General features: G+C 42.1%; 2 protein-coding genes across 2 annotated transcripts in view; both read right to left on the reverse strand.

The window, feature by feature from the left end:
- LOC119416595 (F-actin-monooxygenase mical1) overlaps positions 1-2,262 on the reverse strand; it is a 47,355-nt gene extending 45,093 nt beyond the window's left edge. Inside the window, exons 1-2 of the mRNA XM_037683785.1 lie at positions 2,230-2,262; positions 1,977-2,082 (exon numbers count right to left, since the gene is read on the reverse strand). The gene's annotated coding sequence lies outside the window, so the exon portion shown is untranslated. The remainder of the gene's footprint in view (positions 1-1,976; positions 2,083-2,229) is intronic.
- A 4,764-nt stretch (positions 2,263-7,026) lies between these two features.
- Positions 7,027-14,297, reverse strand: part of src (v-src avian sarcoma (Schmidt-Ruppin A-2) viral oncogene homolog) — a 78,095-nt gene continuing 70,824 nt past the window's right edge. The window contains exons 6-12 of the mRNA XM_037684653.1: positions 11,745-11,894; positions 11,468-11,623; positions 10,972-11,151; positions 10,701-10,777; positions 10,443-10,596; positions 7,849-7,980; positions 7,027-7,256 (exon numbers count right to left, since the gene is read on the reverse strand). Coding sequence (XP_037540581.1) covers positions 7,048-7,256; positions 7,849-7,980; positions 10,443-10,596; positions 10,701-10,777; positions 10,972-11,151; positions 11,468-11,623; positions 11,745-11,894 — 1,058 coding nt within the window. The 3' untranslated portion in view covers positions 7,027-7,047. The remainder of the gene's footprint in view (positions 7,257-7,848; positions 7,981-10,442; positions 10,597-10,700; positions 10,778-10,971; positions 11,152-11,467; positions 11,624-11,744; positions 11,895-14,297) is intronic.

Raw genomic sequence — 14,297 nt, forward strand, 5'->3', positions numbered from 1 at the left:
CCCCCCCCCCCCCACCTCGCTTTTCTTTTGTCCTCCTCACATCAGGGTCAGAGGCTCCTGTGAGGAGAACATGAACATAAACAGTGAACATTAGTGAACTGTTTAAGCAGCTGACTGGATGGATGAGCAGTTTTAAAAGCTAAGATTTATGTTACTGTCAATCTTTAGTTAGCTTCTGAGTTTAGCTAGCTACTTAGATAAAATAAATTTACACACTAACATGTTAAAGTTAGCGTTACATGGATCATAATTTATTTCACCGCAATGTACGTGTTAAGCTGCAGTTACGCTAACAAACGTAAACTCACCAGCTGAAGCACAGACACAGAGACGTCCTCAGAGTTCCTTGATGAAGAGTCCGGTCATGGAGATGATGAATCAGGACGTTCAGGCTCTCACAGGCTGACTTTAATGCTGAGAGGAGGAGGAGGAGGAGGAGGGGGAGGGGGAGGCTGCTGAACTCCTCTCTCTCCTCGCAGAAAAACACGGAGCAACTTTCTGCTCGCGTGTTGTCGAACGGCTTCGACTGCACACGTGAACCCGTCTGTGGGCGTCACTAGCACCATAGACATAATTATACATAGATTAGGTACAGCAGCTCTATACAGCTCTGGGTGTAATCTGGGTGTAGTCTGTTTGTCATATGTCTGGTGTTTTGTCTGCCTGCATGCTGAAACCACGTGACACGTTACAGCCAATACCGAAACTTGACACCGAAAGAAGAGTGACGTTTCGATACATACACCAACCGGTGCAGTTCGATTGGTGCCATAAAAAAACCTCGGTTCGGTACTCAGCCCTAATCTTTCCAAAATGTATCTTTCTCCTCCACATCACATCCAACCTGTGGAGCATAACCACTGACAACGTTAAGCATTAGACGTTCTACTTCTACCTTCAGACACATCACCCTATCTGACACTCTTTTCACCTCTACTACATTCTTTGCCAACTCCTCCTTCAGGACCACCCCTACTCCATTTCTCTTCTATCTACACCATGGTAAAACAGTTTTAACCCTGCTCCAATGCTGCAAGCCTTGCTGCCCTTCCACTTGGTCTGTTGGACACATAAAACATCTACCTTCCTTCTCTGCATCATGCCAGCCAGCTCTGTACCTTTGCCGGTCATTGTCCCACATTCAGAGTTGTCACCCTCAGTCATACATTCTTTACTTTCCTCTTCTCTGTTTCCTGACACGTTTCTCTCCTCGTGGTCTTCCACTAACAGTTGCACAATTTCCGCCGGCACCCTGTTTGTCAATAGCTCTGGCGGCGTTGGTTGTTAACCAGGGCCTCAAGTGATCCAGTTTCGCTTTGATGAACTCGCATTATAGTTTTGGCAAGTGTTTTACGTCGGATGCCCTTCCTGATACAACCCTCACCATTTACCCAGGCTTGGGAGTTGGGACTGGCACAAGAGATACACTGGCTGGTGTTCCCTAGTGGCTGGTTTAGGTGTACATGCAATGAGTTTAATTAAAATCTGCCTACTGGTTCATGAGATATGATGCTAACAGACAGACCAAACCATTATGACCTCCAGCGGTGGTCATTAATGGTCCTGATGACCTGAATTAAAAACACTTACACCAGTAGATAGAGGTGAAAGGGAGCCAGCACGCAAAGCAACAGAAGATTAATTATTTCATTGTTAATTATGGTGGTCTGTGAAGACAACCTGTCAAAACTAAAAATATCACAGATGATCATACTTTCAAGTTTCTGAAATAGCCTGCTGGGTTTATTTTTAGCCAGTCTATGTTTGAAGATGCTCTGCAGAAAACACAGAACCATAAACGCGTCACCTTTGGACACAGATAAATATAGTGTGCTGAATGAAGAATGATCTGTGGAAAATGTGATCATCATCATCATCATCATCATCATCATCATCTGACTTACTGAGCAAAGTGAGGCTTGTTCTTGCAGGAATGCTGTAAACATGATTAGACAGAACCGACCAAATAAACTGACCTGTTTCCTCTCCTTCTGTTCCTCACAGGTGGATTGGACCGGACCGGACCCACCTTCAGTCAGCTCAGACTGGACCAGGACGTTGGCTCAAATCCTGACCTCCCACCTAACACAGAAAGGAAGACCTAGAAGTCATTTCCTAAAATTAAAAAACAGACATTGAAACATGCCACAGAGACAGGAAGCATGGTGGCACATGTCACACAGTTCTGATACACCGAGTTAAATTCAAGTCACATCAAAATAAAGTTACCAAAACAGGACGGGGAACACTGACGTGAAATCAGTCAACGCGAACAGCTGACGTCACCAACACTCCGAGCAGACCAACAAAACTCACAGATTTAAAACATTAAAAGTGAAAGAAAATGCGTAAAAAAGGCAAGAATCGGGTTTAAGAGAGCCCGGAGGCTTAAGTGACTCTACCCGGGTAGAAGTGGAGCAGGAAGCCGCTGTCTGTCGAGCAGTTCGGCCGTTTCCATCTTGGTCTCCGCTCCGTGCTGCAGGTAGACCTCACCTAGCGCGCGGACACCACAAATAATGCGCTCTCTTCCGGGACTTTCTGCCGCTTGTCAGCGCGAGCGCGAGCACACGTGACGAGAGAAGGCCGCGACGACGGCTTTCCTTTGATCACGGTGGAGCGCACAAGCTCAGGAGGGAGTAACTACGTCATCCTTACATGAATGAATGAATTCTGACGTGTAAACCTAGACCAAGCCTTCACATAACTTGTCAGTGTTTTTCACATATCTTTACGTAATTCAAAAAGTAAAGTTTTTCCTCTGAGCTTTGGATGGCTTCAGTCAAAAGTTAAAAACAAACCAATATTTATAGATTTAGGAAAAGTCAAAAGTAATGAAAACATGCAGTGCTTGAACGAAAGAGCACGGAGTTCAACCTGCCATGTAAAAACAAAATGTATAAAGATATATGGTTGAGCTGTTCTTGATCAGCACAGTCATTGTTGAATAAACTACATTTTTACTGTCCTGATGCATGCTCAATAATCCAGGTAGATATTTACCTGGATTATCTAACAGAAATCTAGCAGGTCCTCTGTTGACACGTTTCATCTTTTATCCAAAAGACTTCTTCAGTGTGAGGAGCTGCAACAAACTCAGTCTTATGAAAAGCGCCTTCTCAACCAACTTGCTGGTGACAGAAAAAAACCAGCTGTTCACATGATCAAGGAGGACAATCAGCCTAATAACTGATTGTTAGTGCCTGATGGCTGCTTGCTATTCACAGAGGCCTGTGTGATACTGACAATAACAGCAAGGGGGACAACTGAACACAGAGGCATCTGCCCCTGACGGGCTCTTTTCACAAAGATGGCCTCCTTTACTCCTCTCTCAAACCATCGTTCCTCTCTGTCCAGGATGTGAACATCTTCATCCCTGAACGAGACACCTCTGGCCTGAAGATGAACCTCAGAGTCCTGGCCTGATGATGTTGATCTTCTGTGCTGGTCCATCCTTTTGGCCAGTGGCTGTTTAGTTTCCCCGATGTAAGACTGATCACCCTCCTGACACTGAACAGCATACACAATAAACGCTGGATCTTTGGGATGAACCAGTCTTTAATGTATTTTGGGGTTTAAAAGCCACTGGGACGTTGTGTTTAGAAAATAAACGTCTCAGTTTCTCTGATACTCCCACAACATATGGAATGACCACTGGTCTGGGTCTGGGTTCCTCCTTTTCACCTGTTGGCTGACTGGAGTCCTGTTTGGGTTTCTTCTCTGCTTTCAGGAAGACAGGATATCCACATTGCTCTATAGGGCCTGCTTGTGTGGGATTTCTCCCACCCACACAGACCAGTACTTGCAGTTTAACTTCCTTCACACTCTGGAGCACAAGTTAGGAGTCATCAGGACTCTGTACCACAGAGCGGCGGTCATGATCTGGTAACAGGTGTGATGAACCCACGTGCAGGAAGGCTACAGGAGACTCCATTTAAAGAGTTAAATATCTATTTATTTTCAAACAACAAAATCCAAACGCTGACAGGACAGCTAACTTACTTTAATTTTGAAGTACAGGACAGGAGACAGATCATAAGGACAATCCGGGGACAAATGACAAGACACAAGGAAACTGAATATATGCACACGCTAATGAGGTGGTTGGCATTGGACGCAGGTGAGACAATAGCTGAACACAAGGATGAGGAACACAGAGGAGAATGAAAACACGAGGAAACAAAAAAGACAGGACAAAACCCAGAACCTCCACAGAGGACAGCGTCCATTAACTCAGGAGCCAGGCAGGAGGAGAAATCCCACACGAGACAGGCCTGACTGAGTTCGTTGCAGCTCCTCGGACTGGAGAAGTCTTTTGGATAAAAGACTAAAAGTTTCAGCAAAGAAGAATCTGTGCAGAGGACCTGGCTCAACCTTGTTACATATTTTACCTGAAATATAAAACTGTAGAACTGAAACAGACTTTGTTTCCTCATCTCTTCCTGCTTCAACAAACCAGTCTTGAAGAGTTTTAACCTCTTTGACCTCTTCTGTTGTCTTCGGTTATTCTCCGAGGAAAAACAACTGAACATATTTTTTGCAGCTGATATTGTGAAATGCTTTCACTTCATTGCTTTTTAAAACAGCTGAACGTGTAGAAGTTTCATGTGGTACTTTTTAGTTATATAAGTCATCAAATATAAATAAAAGATATTTGGCTTTGAGGACAATATTAACATTTACCCTCTTTAAAAGTCCTTTTCTCTAAAAACTCAAATGTATAATAAAAAAAAATCTTATACTACATATACTGTATATTTGAGTCAAAATTTGGACCAGTGCATCTATTTAACAAAATAAGCCACAATATACCCACAGCTAAATATGGGTTAAATGATTATTTTCACTAAACTTGTATTGTCTGTTGTTTTGTGTCCTGACACAAGTCATGAACAGAAACATTTCCAAAGAGCCACGTTCAGTTCATCCGTAGGATCTTATTGAATTAAACTTTGTTCAAACAAACATGACAGGAGACAGCTGCCAATGTACAAATTTATTAAAATGTACCCGTACTCCTTTTTTTTTTTCTTTTTTTTTTAGTTCAAACAAGATTCAGCAGAGTTTCACAAAATGTAGAGTGAAAAATACCATCTGGATATGGTAGAAAAAGAGTGTATATATATTTATATAAGGATGTGACAGATTGTAAAAATATCTGCATAGTCAGGAAAAACAGAATCCCACAGGAAACATCCATGGTTTTAAAAGGCAGGGTGCACACGAGCTTTCTGGCCTGTTGTGTGAACTGAGGTCTAACTGTATCTTCTAAACATTTAATGAAAACTGAAATAAGCCTCAGCGTTTGACAGTGGGACTTTGCGTCAGCCACACCTTTCACCAATCATTGGACACTGCAGGTATTACGCTTCTGCCATTTGAATCTGTTGCTACAAACGTTAATAAATGTGGATCAGGTCGGAGACGCCACACACACCTCTGAAGGAGTGGAAGCAGAAGCAGAGGGTGGCGGCACAGACCGTCAGTAAACTGAGTCACCTGCTCAGGTTCAACCTCGATATCAACACCAAAAGAACCAAAATGCAAACATCTGTGGTACAGACTGCTGGGTGCGTCTCAGTGTGGGCAAAACACAACCGTTACATCCCAATCTGAGCTCCTCAAATCATAATTACAGTTCAGTTTCAGAGAACTTTGCTCGCACATCAACATAAAGGGAAGCATTTCTCTAAATAATTATATAAAGGTCATCAATGTTATTTAACCCAGAACAGTACCATAAACAAGTTTACACAAATGTGCTAAAAAACAATTGGGTTAATTTAAAATGAATAAATAAGGAAGTTGATATATACAAACTAATAGCATCAGAGTTATGTACAAGTAAAAATGCCAATTTAGTTTCTATACATGCTTTGCAGTCTGCCCCCTACAGGCTAGAGAGAGCAATGACACTCACTTGTCATCACTAAGAACATCTCCAGTGTAAGATTGTGCTCAAAGGTGCACTAATTAAAGGAATACCACTACTGATTAAAAGGGATTAAACTAAAAGGAGACCGACTGCTTCAAAACAAATCAGCTGAAGGACTAGTGGTAGCTCTCCACAGCTGAAGGAGCTCTACACAGCCGAAGGAGCTCTACACAGCTGAAGGAGATCTACACAGTGGATTACCCTTTCAGAAAAATCTACTCGGCCACTTGTTTTTGACTCGAGGTTGTTTTTAAGAAAAACATCAAATAAAAGTTAGCACAGTGGAAAAAGTACAAAATAGATTTTTACTGGCACAAAAATCCTTGCAGCAGAATTTTTGTTGTCTCCATCCTGAGCTGACCCTTAGTGATTAGTAGCCTTCTGTTTGAAAAGTCACAGAGATGAACTCAGTCTTGTCTTTTATGTGGAGCTGTGTGTTGGTCAGAAACCAGTTTGTTTCACTGTTGTTGGTAGGCATGAAAAGTTTCCAGATGACCCAGGTGTGTACTTAGAAAAAACTGGTAACATCAAATAAAAATGAATTCAAGAAACGGAAGACAATCTGAGTCTGTGCTTCAGTGTGGAGCCTCAAGGAGTGCGGTACAACAGACCTCTGGTAGTGCCGTCAATCAGCAGGACTTCCTGGGTCGGACTGACGCTCCTCCGCAAGACTTTCATGACACTTTTAGTTTTTTCCTCCCACTTTTTGTGTTTATGCTAGCAAATTACAAGAGCTGTAAAAATTAAAAATAAAAAGTAGGCATAATGAAAATAGAGCCTAGTTTAGCAACACTTTGCAAACACAAAAACTGTTGTCAGACCTGTTTGCTATTCTGGTGTTGATTTCACTGCTAAAGTTTCATAGACATCAAAGAAGATTAACAGGACGTACAAACATGCTTTTAGACCCCAGAACAACGCAGGCAGGAGAAAATGACAATGACTTAAAAATAAAATGACACTTCTTTCATGTTCAAGTTACTGATTGTACCCAGACGTACGTCAGACGTCCTCACTACTCAGACAACGCATCTCAATTTATTCGTGTCCATGCTCTCTAAAGCAGACGTCTTTGGTCCATTTTGCATATCCGTATGAGTGAACAAACGGCCCAGTTACAGGATCTCTCCGGGCTGGTACTGAGGCTCCGTGGAGGTGAAGTAATCCTCCAAGAAACCCTGCAGGTACTCAAAGGTGGGCCTCTCCTCTGGCTCTTTCCTCCAGCAGGTTAGCATAAGCTCATGGAGGGACCCAGGACACTCGGCAGGACACGGCATCCTGTAGCCCCGCTCCACCTGATCCAACACCTCCCGGTTCACCATACCTGGCAGACCCAAACAACACAACTCAGATTTCTACATAAAACACCTTATTATAATAAAGGCCTTCAAGGAATGCATATCACACACAACTCATTATGCCAGAGTTTGAAACTAGGATCACCTTATGATGACAAATGATGGAAATGTAGCCATTTTAAACAGTTAAAATAACATTAGGTGCAATCCCATGTGAGATGTCACAAGATCTGTCAGTGCTTAAAGTGTTGAAGAGAAAAAAGTAATAAAACACCAAACTTAAGCTCAATATCAGTAAATCTGACTAAGATTTAACAATTTTTGACATGGCTAATGCTGATTAGCTTTAGCAACCATCTTGAATTGGGTCGTAGATGTACAGAAATGCCAATCATTTTGTAAGAGTTTCATTAAAATTAGTCAGTGGTTCATGAGATGATATATTTTGCAAATATGACAAACATGCACACAAACACAGGCAAAATCTTATCACGCTTTCACCTTTAGCTGTGGGCAGTAAATGTTTATTGTATGATATTGGCAGATGCTCAGGGGCCACTGTGAGTAAATTCAACAAGAGGTGGTGTTGGAGTGTAAGTCTGAGAGAAAGGCCCGTACCTGGGTATGGCACTCGGCCTTTAGTGGCCAGTTCAGTCAGCAGGATCCCAAATGACCACACGTCAGATTTGATGGTGAAGCGGCCGTAAAGTGCAGCCTCAGGAGCCGTCCACTTGATGGGAAACTTGGCTCCTGCAAGGACACAGATTTATCAACACGATAAAATTATCACAAGGATTTTCTGGGCTTGAGGAGAATCCTAGAAATTCTCGGAGGATTTTCTGGCTGCACTGAAAAGTTTGAGGAATTACTGTTCTCATGAAGTTAGTTAAAATATATTCTGGCCAGTAAAACAGCCGTGCAGTTGAAGTGCTGCAGAACTTTGAAAAGCAAACATCTTATCACTTTGCACAAACAATGGCTTTCAATGTGACCACAGATAATTAACATTGCTCTCAGTCAGAAGTCGGTTCCAGGCAATCTGAAACTGTAATCTGGCTGAGCAGACTTCAAGTTAAAGTTACACACAGCTTCATAAATCTGGTAAAAAATATTTAAATGACACTCCATAACACTTTTGTAATTTATATGTCAAGTACGAAAGATCTAAACTGTGGTGATGCAGAGGTTAGAGAAGGTGGGCCTATGATTTGAAGGTCGCGGCTCAACTCCCGTACCGACAACATCAAAATGTGGGTGGGAAAGGTGAAGCACCCACACCTGTCTCCACCCTCATTTGCCCCGCTCTGGGTCCTTGAGCAAGGTCCTTAACCCCCACCATCTGCTCCTCTGGGCGTCCTAGATAGCAGCTCTCTGCTCCACACAGAGGCTGTGGTAGCTCGGTGTCTGTGGTTGCGTCAGGAAAGACATCTGGCGTAGAAACAATTGCCGAGTCTTCGTGCAAGTTAAATCGCTGTGGCGACCTCTGAAGGGAGCAGCCGAAAGAAGAAGAAGAAGATGCAAGATCTAAACAAAATAAATGTCTGTCCCTCTATTTATTCATATTTGTTCTGACCCATGTCCAGGTTGGGCTGTGAGAGCAGCAGTGTGGGTCCTCAGACCATCCTCTTCCTCTGCTACCTCTTCCAGCTCATCCAGGAGGTTTTTCCAAACCAGTCGTCTGCCTGAAGGCTTAAAGCCAGTATCCCACCAAGCTGCGACTGATGGCAGCTAGTTGCTGAACAGCATTCATGAGGCAGTCTCCAAAAAGTCCAAATGGCTTATTTAATGTTGAACATCCATCCATTATCTCTACACGCTTCTTCCTTTCCAGGTCGCGGGGGTCGCTGGTGCCCATATCCAGCAGTCACTGTGTGAGAGGTGGGGGGACACCCTGGACAGGTCTCCAGTCCATCACAGGGACACATAGAGACAAATGAGACAAACAACCATTCACTGTCTCACCTAGAGACAATTTAGAGTTACCAATCAGCCTAACATGCATGTTTTTGGTCTGTGGGAGGAAACCGGAGTACCCGGAGAAAACCCACGCAGCACGGAGAGAACATGCAAACTCCACCCAGAAAGACCCCCAGCTGGGATTTGATCCAGTAACCTGCTCACTGAGAGGTGACAGCTCTACCAACCGATCCACCGTGTCAGATGAATTTTGAACATTGCTGCAAGAGCTAGAGACGCTTATTCTAACAGGTGCATGGAAGCTCTCCTTTGACAGAAAACATCCAAGGCCAGAGCTCACGTTCTCCTGGTCCAGTCGCACTGACAACATTTAATAAAAAATACATTTAAAAGTCCCTGCTCTTAATCTGCCCCTTTTCCTTTCTAAGTGTAGTGGAAATGGCTGCTAAAGTGGGTCAAGGTGGACACAATGTGGACAGGGGTGGGCATAAAATAACAAGTGCAGAGAATTTACAGATAATAAACAGATTTCAGTTAGACTCAACTGGAAAATTGTCTATTTTTCCTCAACTTTCTCACTGAGTTACCAGCTAGCCTTCAACAAGTGCAGCATTTCTACCAGATGGTCGACCCGACCCAGCTGGCTCCACTGAACGCTGAGGACCAACGGGTCTACTCCAAATCTCTGACAATAACTCATGCTGCTGATCTCATCACTTAGACAAGAAAGAAAGCTCATGATGTCATGACCATACGAGAGGCCTGGGATGAAGAATTAAGGTTAACCTGTAAATCAAGTGTTTCAACTTTTGGCTCAAACGTCTCCACTCACACAGAGTTAGAAATGAAAATACTAAACCTAAAAAGGTTGTCCTTAAAGGTTCTGAACAAAATCCCTGACAAAGGGAAGCTGGGGTGAAGTTTAACCTGAAAACATCTGGTTTCCTACCAGTAACACAAACCAAACTCTGGAGTTGTGCAGAGACCTCCGCCTCCCCCAGGAGACCACAAGGAACATGGGTGGAAGTCAACGTGCTGGTGAAATACTTGGAAAATTGTGTAGCAAAAACTGAGATGAAAAAATAAAATGAACAATTTTACAAATTCACAGAACAGCTTCTAGCGAGCAGCAACAGGCACCAGGTATGAGGATTATTAAAACTGTAATTTCGTCTTTACAAAACGATACTTGACTTCTTCAATAACATCTAGAGTAAGTTTAAAGAATGTCCAGACTATTCTACAAAAAGCAACAAAGTGTAGAAACCCCACAGATGTAATTAGCCTCTTGTTACCTTGCCTAGCAGTATATTCATTGTCTTCGATGAGGCGAGCCAGACCAAAATCAGCAACTTTACAAATCAGGTTTTCTCCCACGAGAATGTTTGCAGCTCGCAGGTCTCTGTGCACGTAGTTCATCCTCTCCACGTAGGCCATCCCTGAAGCAATCTGAGGACGAAGTTATTTTATTATTATCATCATCTTCTTTTTTTAACAAGTCAAACAAAGAGCATAAAAGCTGTAGGTAGAGACGGTAAGTTGTCTGAGCTGACCTGTGAGGCCATATCCACCAGCTGAGGGAGGCGCAGGATATTTCCCAAGTTTCCTTTCAGAAAATCCAATAAGCTGCCTGTTGGCAAAGACACATGCTGCAGGTTAATGTGAGTGATGGAGCTCATTATATCATGGAAACAAAGCAAAGAACACAACAAGTAGGACTAATTGACTCGGTCTGGAATAAAGGCTGAATTAATCCTCTGATTTGCTCAAAAACTATTTAAGTTATGCAGCTGCTTCTGAACAAATGAGAATTTTCCCACCTACCTTTGCTCATGTACTCTGTCACAATGTAGATGGGCTCCTCAGACACCACGGCATAGAGCTGGACCAGCTTCTCATGTCTCAGTTTCTTCATGACCTGAGCTTCTTCCAGGAAGGCCTCTGGCGACATGGTGCCGGGCTTCAAGGTTTTGATTGCCACCCGAGTCGTACCGTTCCACGTTCCTAAAACAACAAAAACCTGTTTTGTTTTTGCCTGTTGAACCTGGAACTTATTTTCAATCAAAGCAGGACACTGCATAAAAAACTGGAAAACTTCCTAAATAAAATGTCAATAATTAGGAGGGATAAGGCTAAATACAATAATATATACAGTAGTCCCTCGCTACTTCGCGGTTCGTTTATCGCAGACTTGCTCTATCGCGGTTTTTCAAAATAAGGTTGTACATGTCACACAATTGGCTGATTGATGGACGAGCCGCACGATCAGCAAGATAGAAGGAGCTATACAAGTACAGTCCATTTATAAAAGTGAACCTACCCATCCAGACCTCTCCGAAGCAACCCTGCCCGAGCTTTACGTCAAGCCGAAGGGACTCTCTGGGGATCTCCCAGGCGTCCTTGGCCAAGCCCTGAGTCTGAGGACTCGGTAAGGGACAAACGTCCGTCAGAACGTGACACAGTCCATCAGCATGCTCTGAGGAAGGAAGTCAGCAAGTTATGGTGGGGGGGTAAACATGTTATCAGGGAGAAGGAAACAAAGGGAATGAGCAACTGGACTGATAAGTAACTGAGTGTGAGAGGAGGAGTGGACTCACTGCAGTAATGATTGACGAGCTGCTGCAGGGAGCTGAACTGTGTCCGGGAGGTGATGTAGAAGCCCCCACTGTCCAGCTTCCTGATCTTGTAGTGTTTTATGGTCAGCCCCTTAACGTTGTCGTAGTCCAACATAGACAGACAGTAGGCACCTGGTGGGGGTAAGAAGACACAGATTTGAGTAATCATTGAATTTTTTAAAGCATTGTTCCCATCTCACCAGCAGAGGGAGCATTAGTGATGTGTAAGGTAAAACAGCAGCCCAAGGCCACTTCCTCCTCCTCTGTGTTTGAACAGGATGATGTGGCCTGCGGTTGTACAGTCCTTAGCTTTAGCTCCACACTGACCCAATTCTGATTTCTCTCACCAACCCTGTTACCAGTCTGCTTCCTCCCTCTCTTTCCAGTCACCTGGATGGCTGTGGCACAATCTGCCAAACAGAAGTTTAATGATAGTCCAAAAGCTTTAATGTCCTTGGAAAAGACAACAAGCTACAAGTTATGTGTTTATCTATGTGCTGGAAAGATAAGAAAAAACAAAACAAAGAACAGTATATCTGTAATAAATAAATAAAATGAAACAAAACTTTTTATAATAACAAAGACATACCACTCATTTAAGGAATGCATATCACCCATGGCCTTTTCTGCCAGAGATTTAAACTAAAAACAATCTTATAATTAAAAGTAAATTAAAACTTGATGAAATTTGTGAAAAGTAAACAAACTGAAATGAATGAATGAAACAAAATAAAAACGCAGCACTCAATAAAATTAATAGTAACTCATATAACTAATATTTATATACGAGTGATATTTTATCTAGGCATTAGTTTGATGATTGAAACTTTATCTTATTTATTTGTATATTTATACATGTATTTAATTTTATGCATTTGTACTTTTTTCTCTCTTTCTCTAGCTTTATTTTATTTTAAATTTATACCCCGAGTGTTAATTGTGGGTGGGGAGTGTGCAATGTTTGTTTGAATGTATGTTCTCGATATTTCATATATGAAAAAATCCAATAAATATATTGTTTAAAAAAAGTGGAAATAACAGTAAAGTCATTAACCGGTGACTAGTTTTAATTATTGTGACTCAATGACGTCCTAAAGTTATAACTAATGAGAATGACTTATTATCATAATTCATGTAGGAAAACCATAAAAACATGATCATTCTTCCTGCACGTCACCTGCAAAGTGTTCAGCGTGTACGTTGGGGATGACTCTCAGCTTCTACTAGAATACATCTGAGTTCAGTCTCTGTAAAAATAACTAGAATTAAAGCTTTTTCTTTTTGCTACGGTCAGTTTAACATGAATATCCTGAATCAGACAAATGGTAACTGATCCTGCAGTTCACGAGATATTTTGCTAACAGACAAGCAAGCATGCAAATACAAACCGCCAGCTGCTACAAAGAGTGGGCAAAGTTTCCAGGCAGTGGAACAGAAACTATGAAGTCATTTTGCAAAATGATCAAGTATTTCTGACAGTTGTACTGTGCAAAAGTCTTAAGCTATTCTTAAAGTCATATACTGTAATGCTTTCTAGAATAAATGTGTTTATAACTTAAAAGAAAAGTGAATTGAAATTTAACTGTTTTAGTCAAGCTTCAAAATTAAAGTTACTCATCGTAATATTGTACGATCTGTTGTGCTTACAGCAAGTGTTGCAATTATGAAAGTTCTTTAGCTACTTCAACCTCAGATTTTAGCCACATATCTGTCAGACTGTGTGATTTCTCATCAGAAGATGATCATAGCTCGTTCTTCTCATTTGTGTCAGGTGCAGCAAAGCAGCCCCAGAGCAGAACCAGGCCTCCTCCGTGTGATCATTTCTTTGACCCACAGAGCTGATGGGACAAAGCTCCAGTTTTGTTTAATTTCTCCAAAGGACTCCCAGAAGCTTTTGGGGCTTGTCAATGTGCATCATGATAAATTCCAGTCTTGCTTTTTATGAATTGATTTCAAAAGTAGTATGTTCCTCGATTCTCTTCTTCGGCTCTTGTTTCACTCAAACAGGGACTGATGGTATGATTGGACAGTGATGTATCTTGACCTTGAAGTTCACTTCTAATCTTTATGGAAGTTGTTCTTTGGCTACTTTTCATATTATCAGTCTCTTTGTTTGTCCTCAATCTTCCTCTTATAGCCACGTCCAGGGAGGTTGTCTCCAGTCCTGTGGACCTTGACCTTCTCAATAATCTGAGCAGCTGTAGTCAGAGGATCATCAAGCTGCTCGGAGATGATCTTAAAGTCTTTACCTTCATCGTGCTGCTCTGTCATTTTGCTCCTGAGACACTCTGTCCTCAGCTTTCTGTGCTCCATGTTCAGTGTGTTACACACCATGATCCCAAACAGCACAGTGACTACAAACCGGATTCCAAAAAAGTTGGGATACTAAAAAAATTGTGAATAAAAACTGAATGCAATGATGTGGAGATGGCAAATGTCAATATTTTATTCGTAGTATAAAATAGATGACAGATCAAAAGTTTAATCTGAGTAAATGTAACATTTTAAAGGAAAAATATGTTGATTAAAATTTCA

Source organism: Nematolebias whitei, chromosome 11, assembly GCF_014905685.2.
Source record: "Nematolebias whitei isolate Nwh7 chromosome 11, NemWhi1, whole genome shotgun sequence".
NCBI lineage: Eukaryota > Metazoa > Chordata > Actinopteri > Cyprinodontiformes > Rivulidae > Nematolebias > Nematolebias whitei.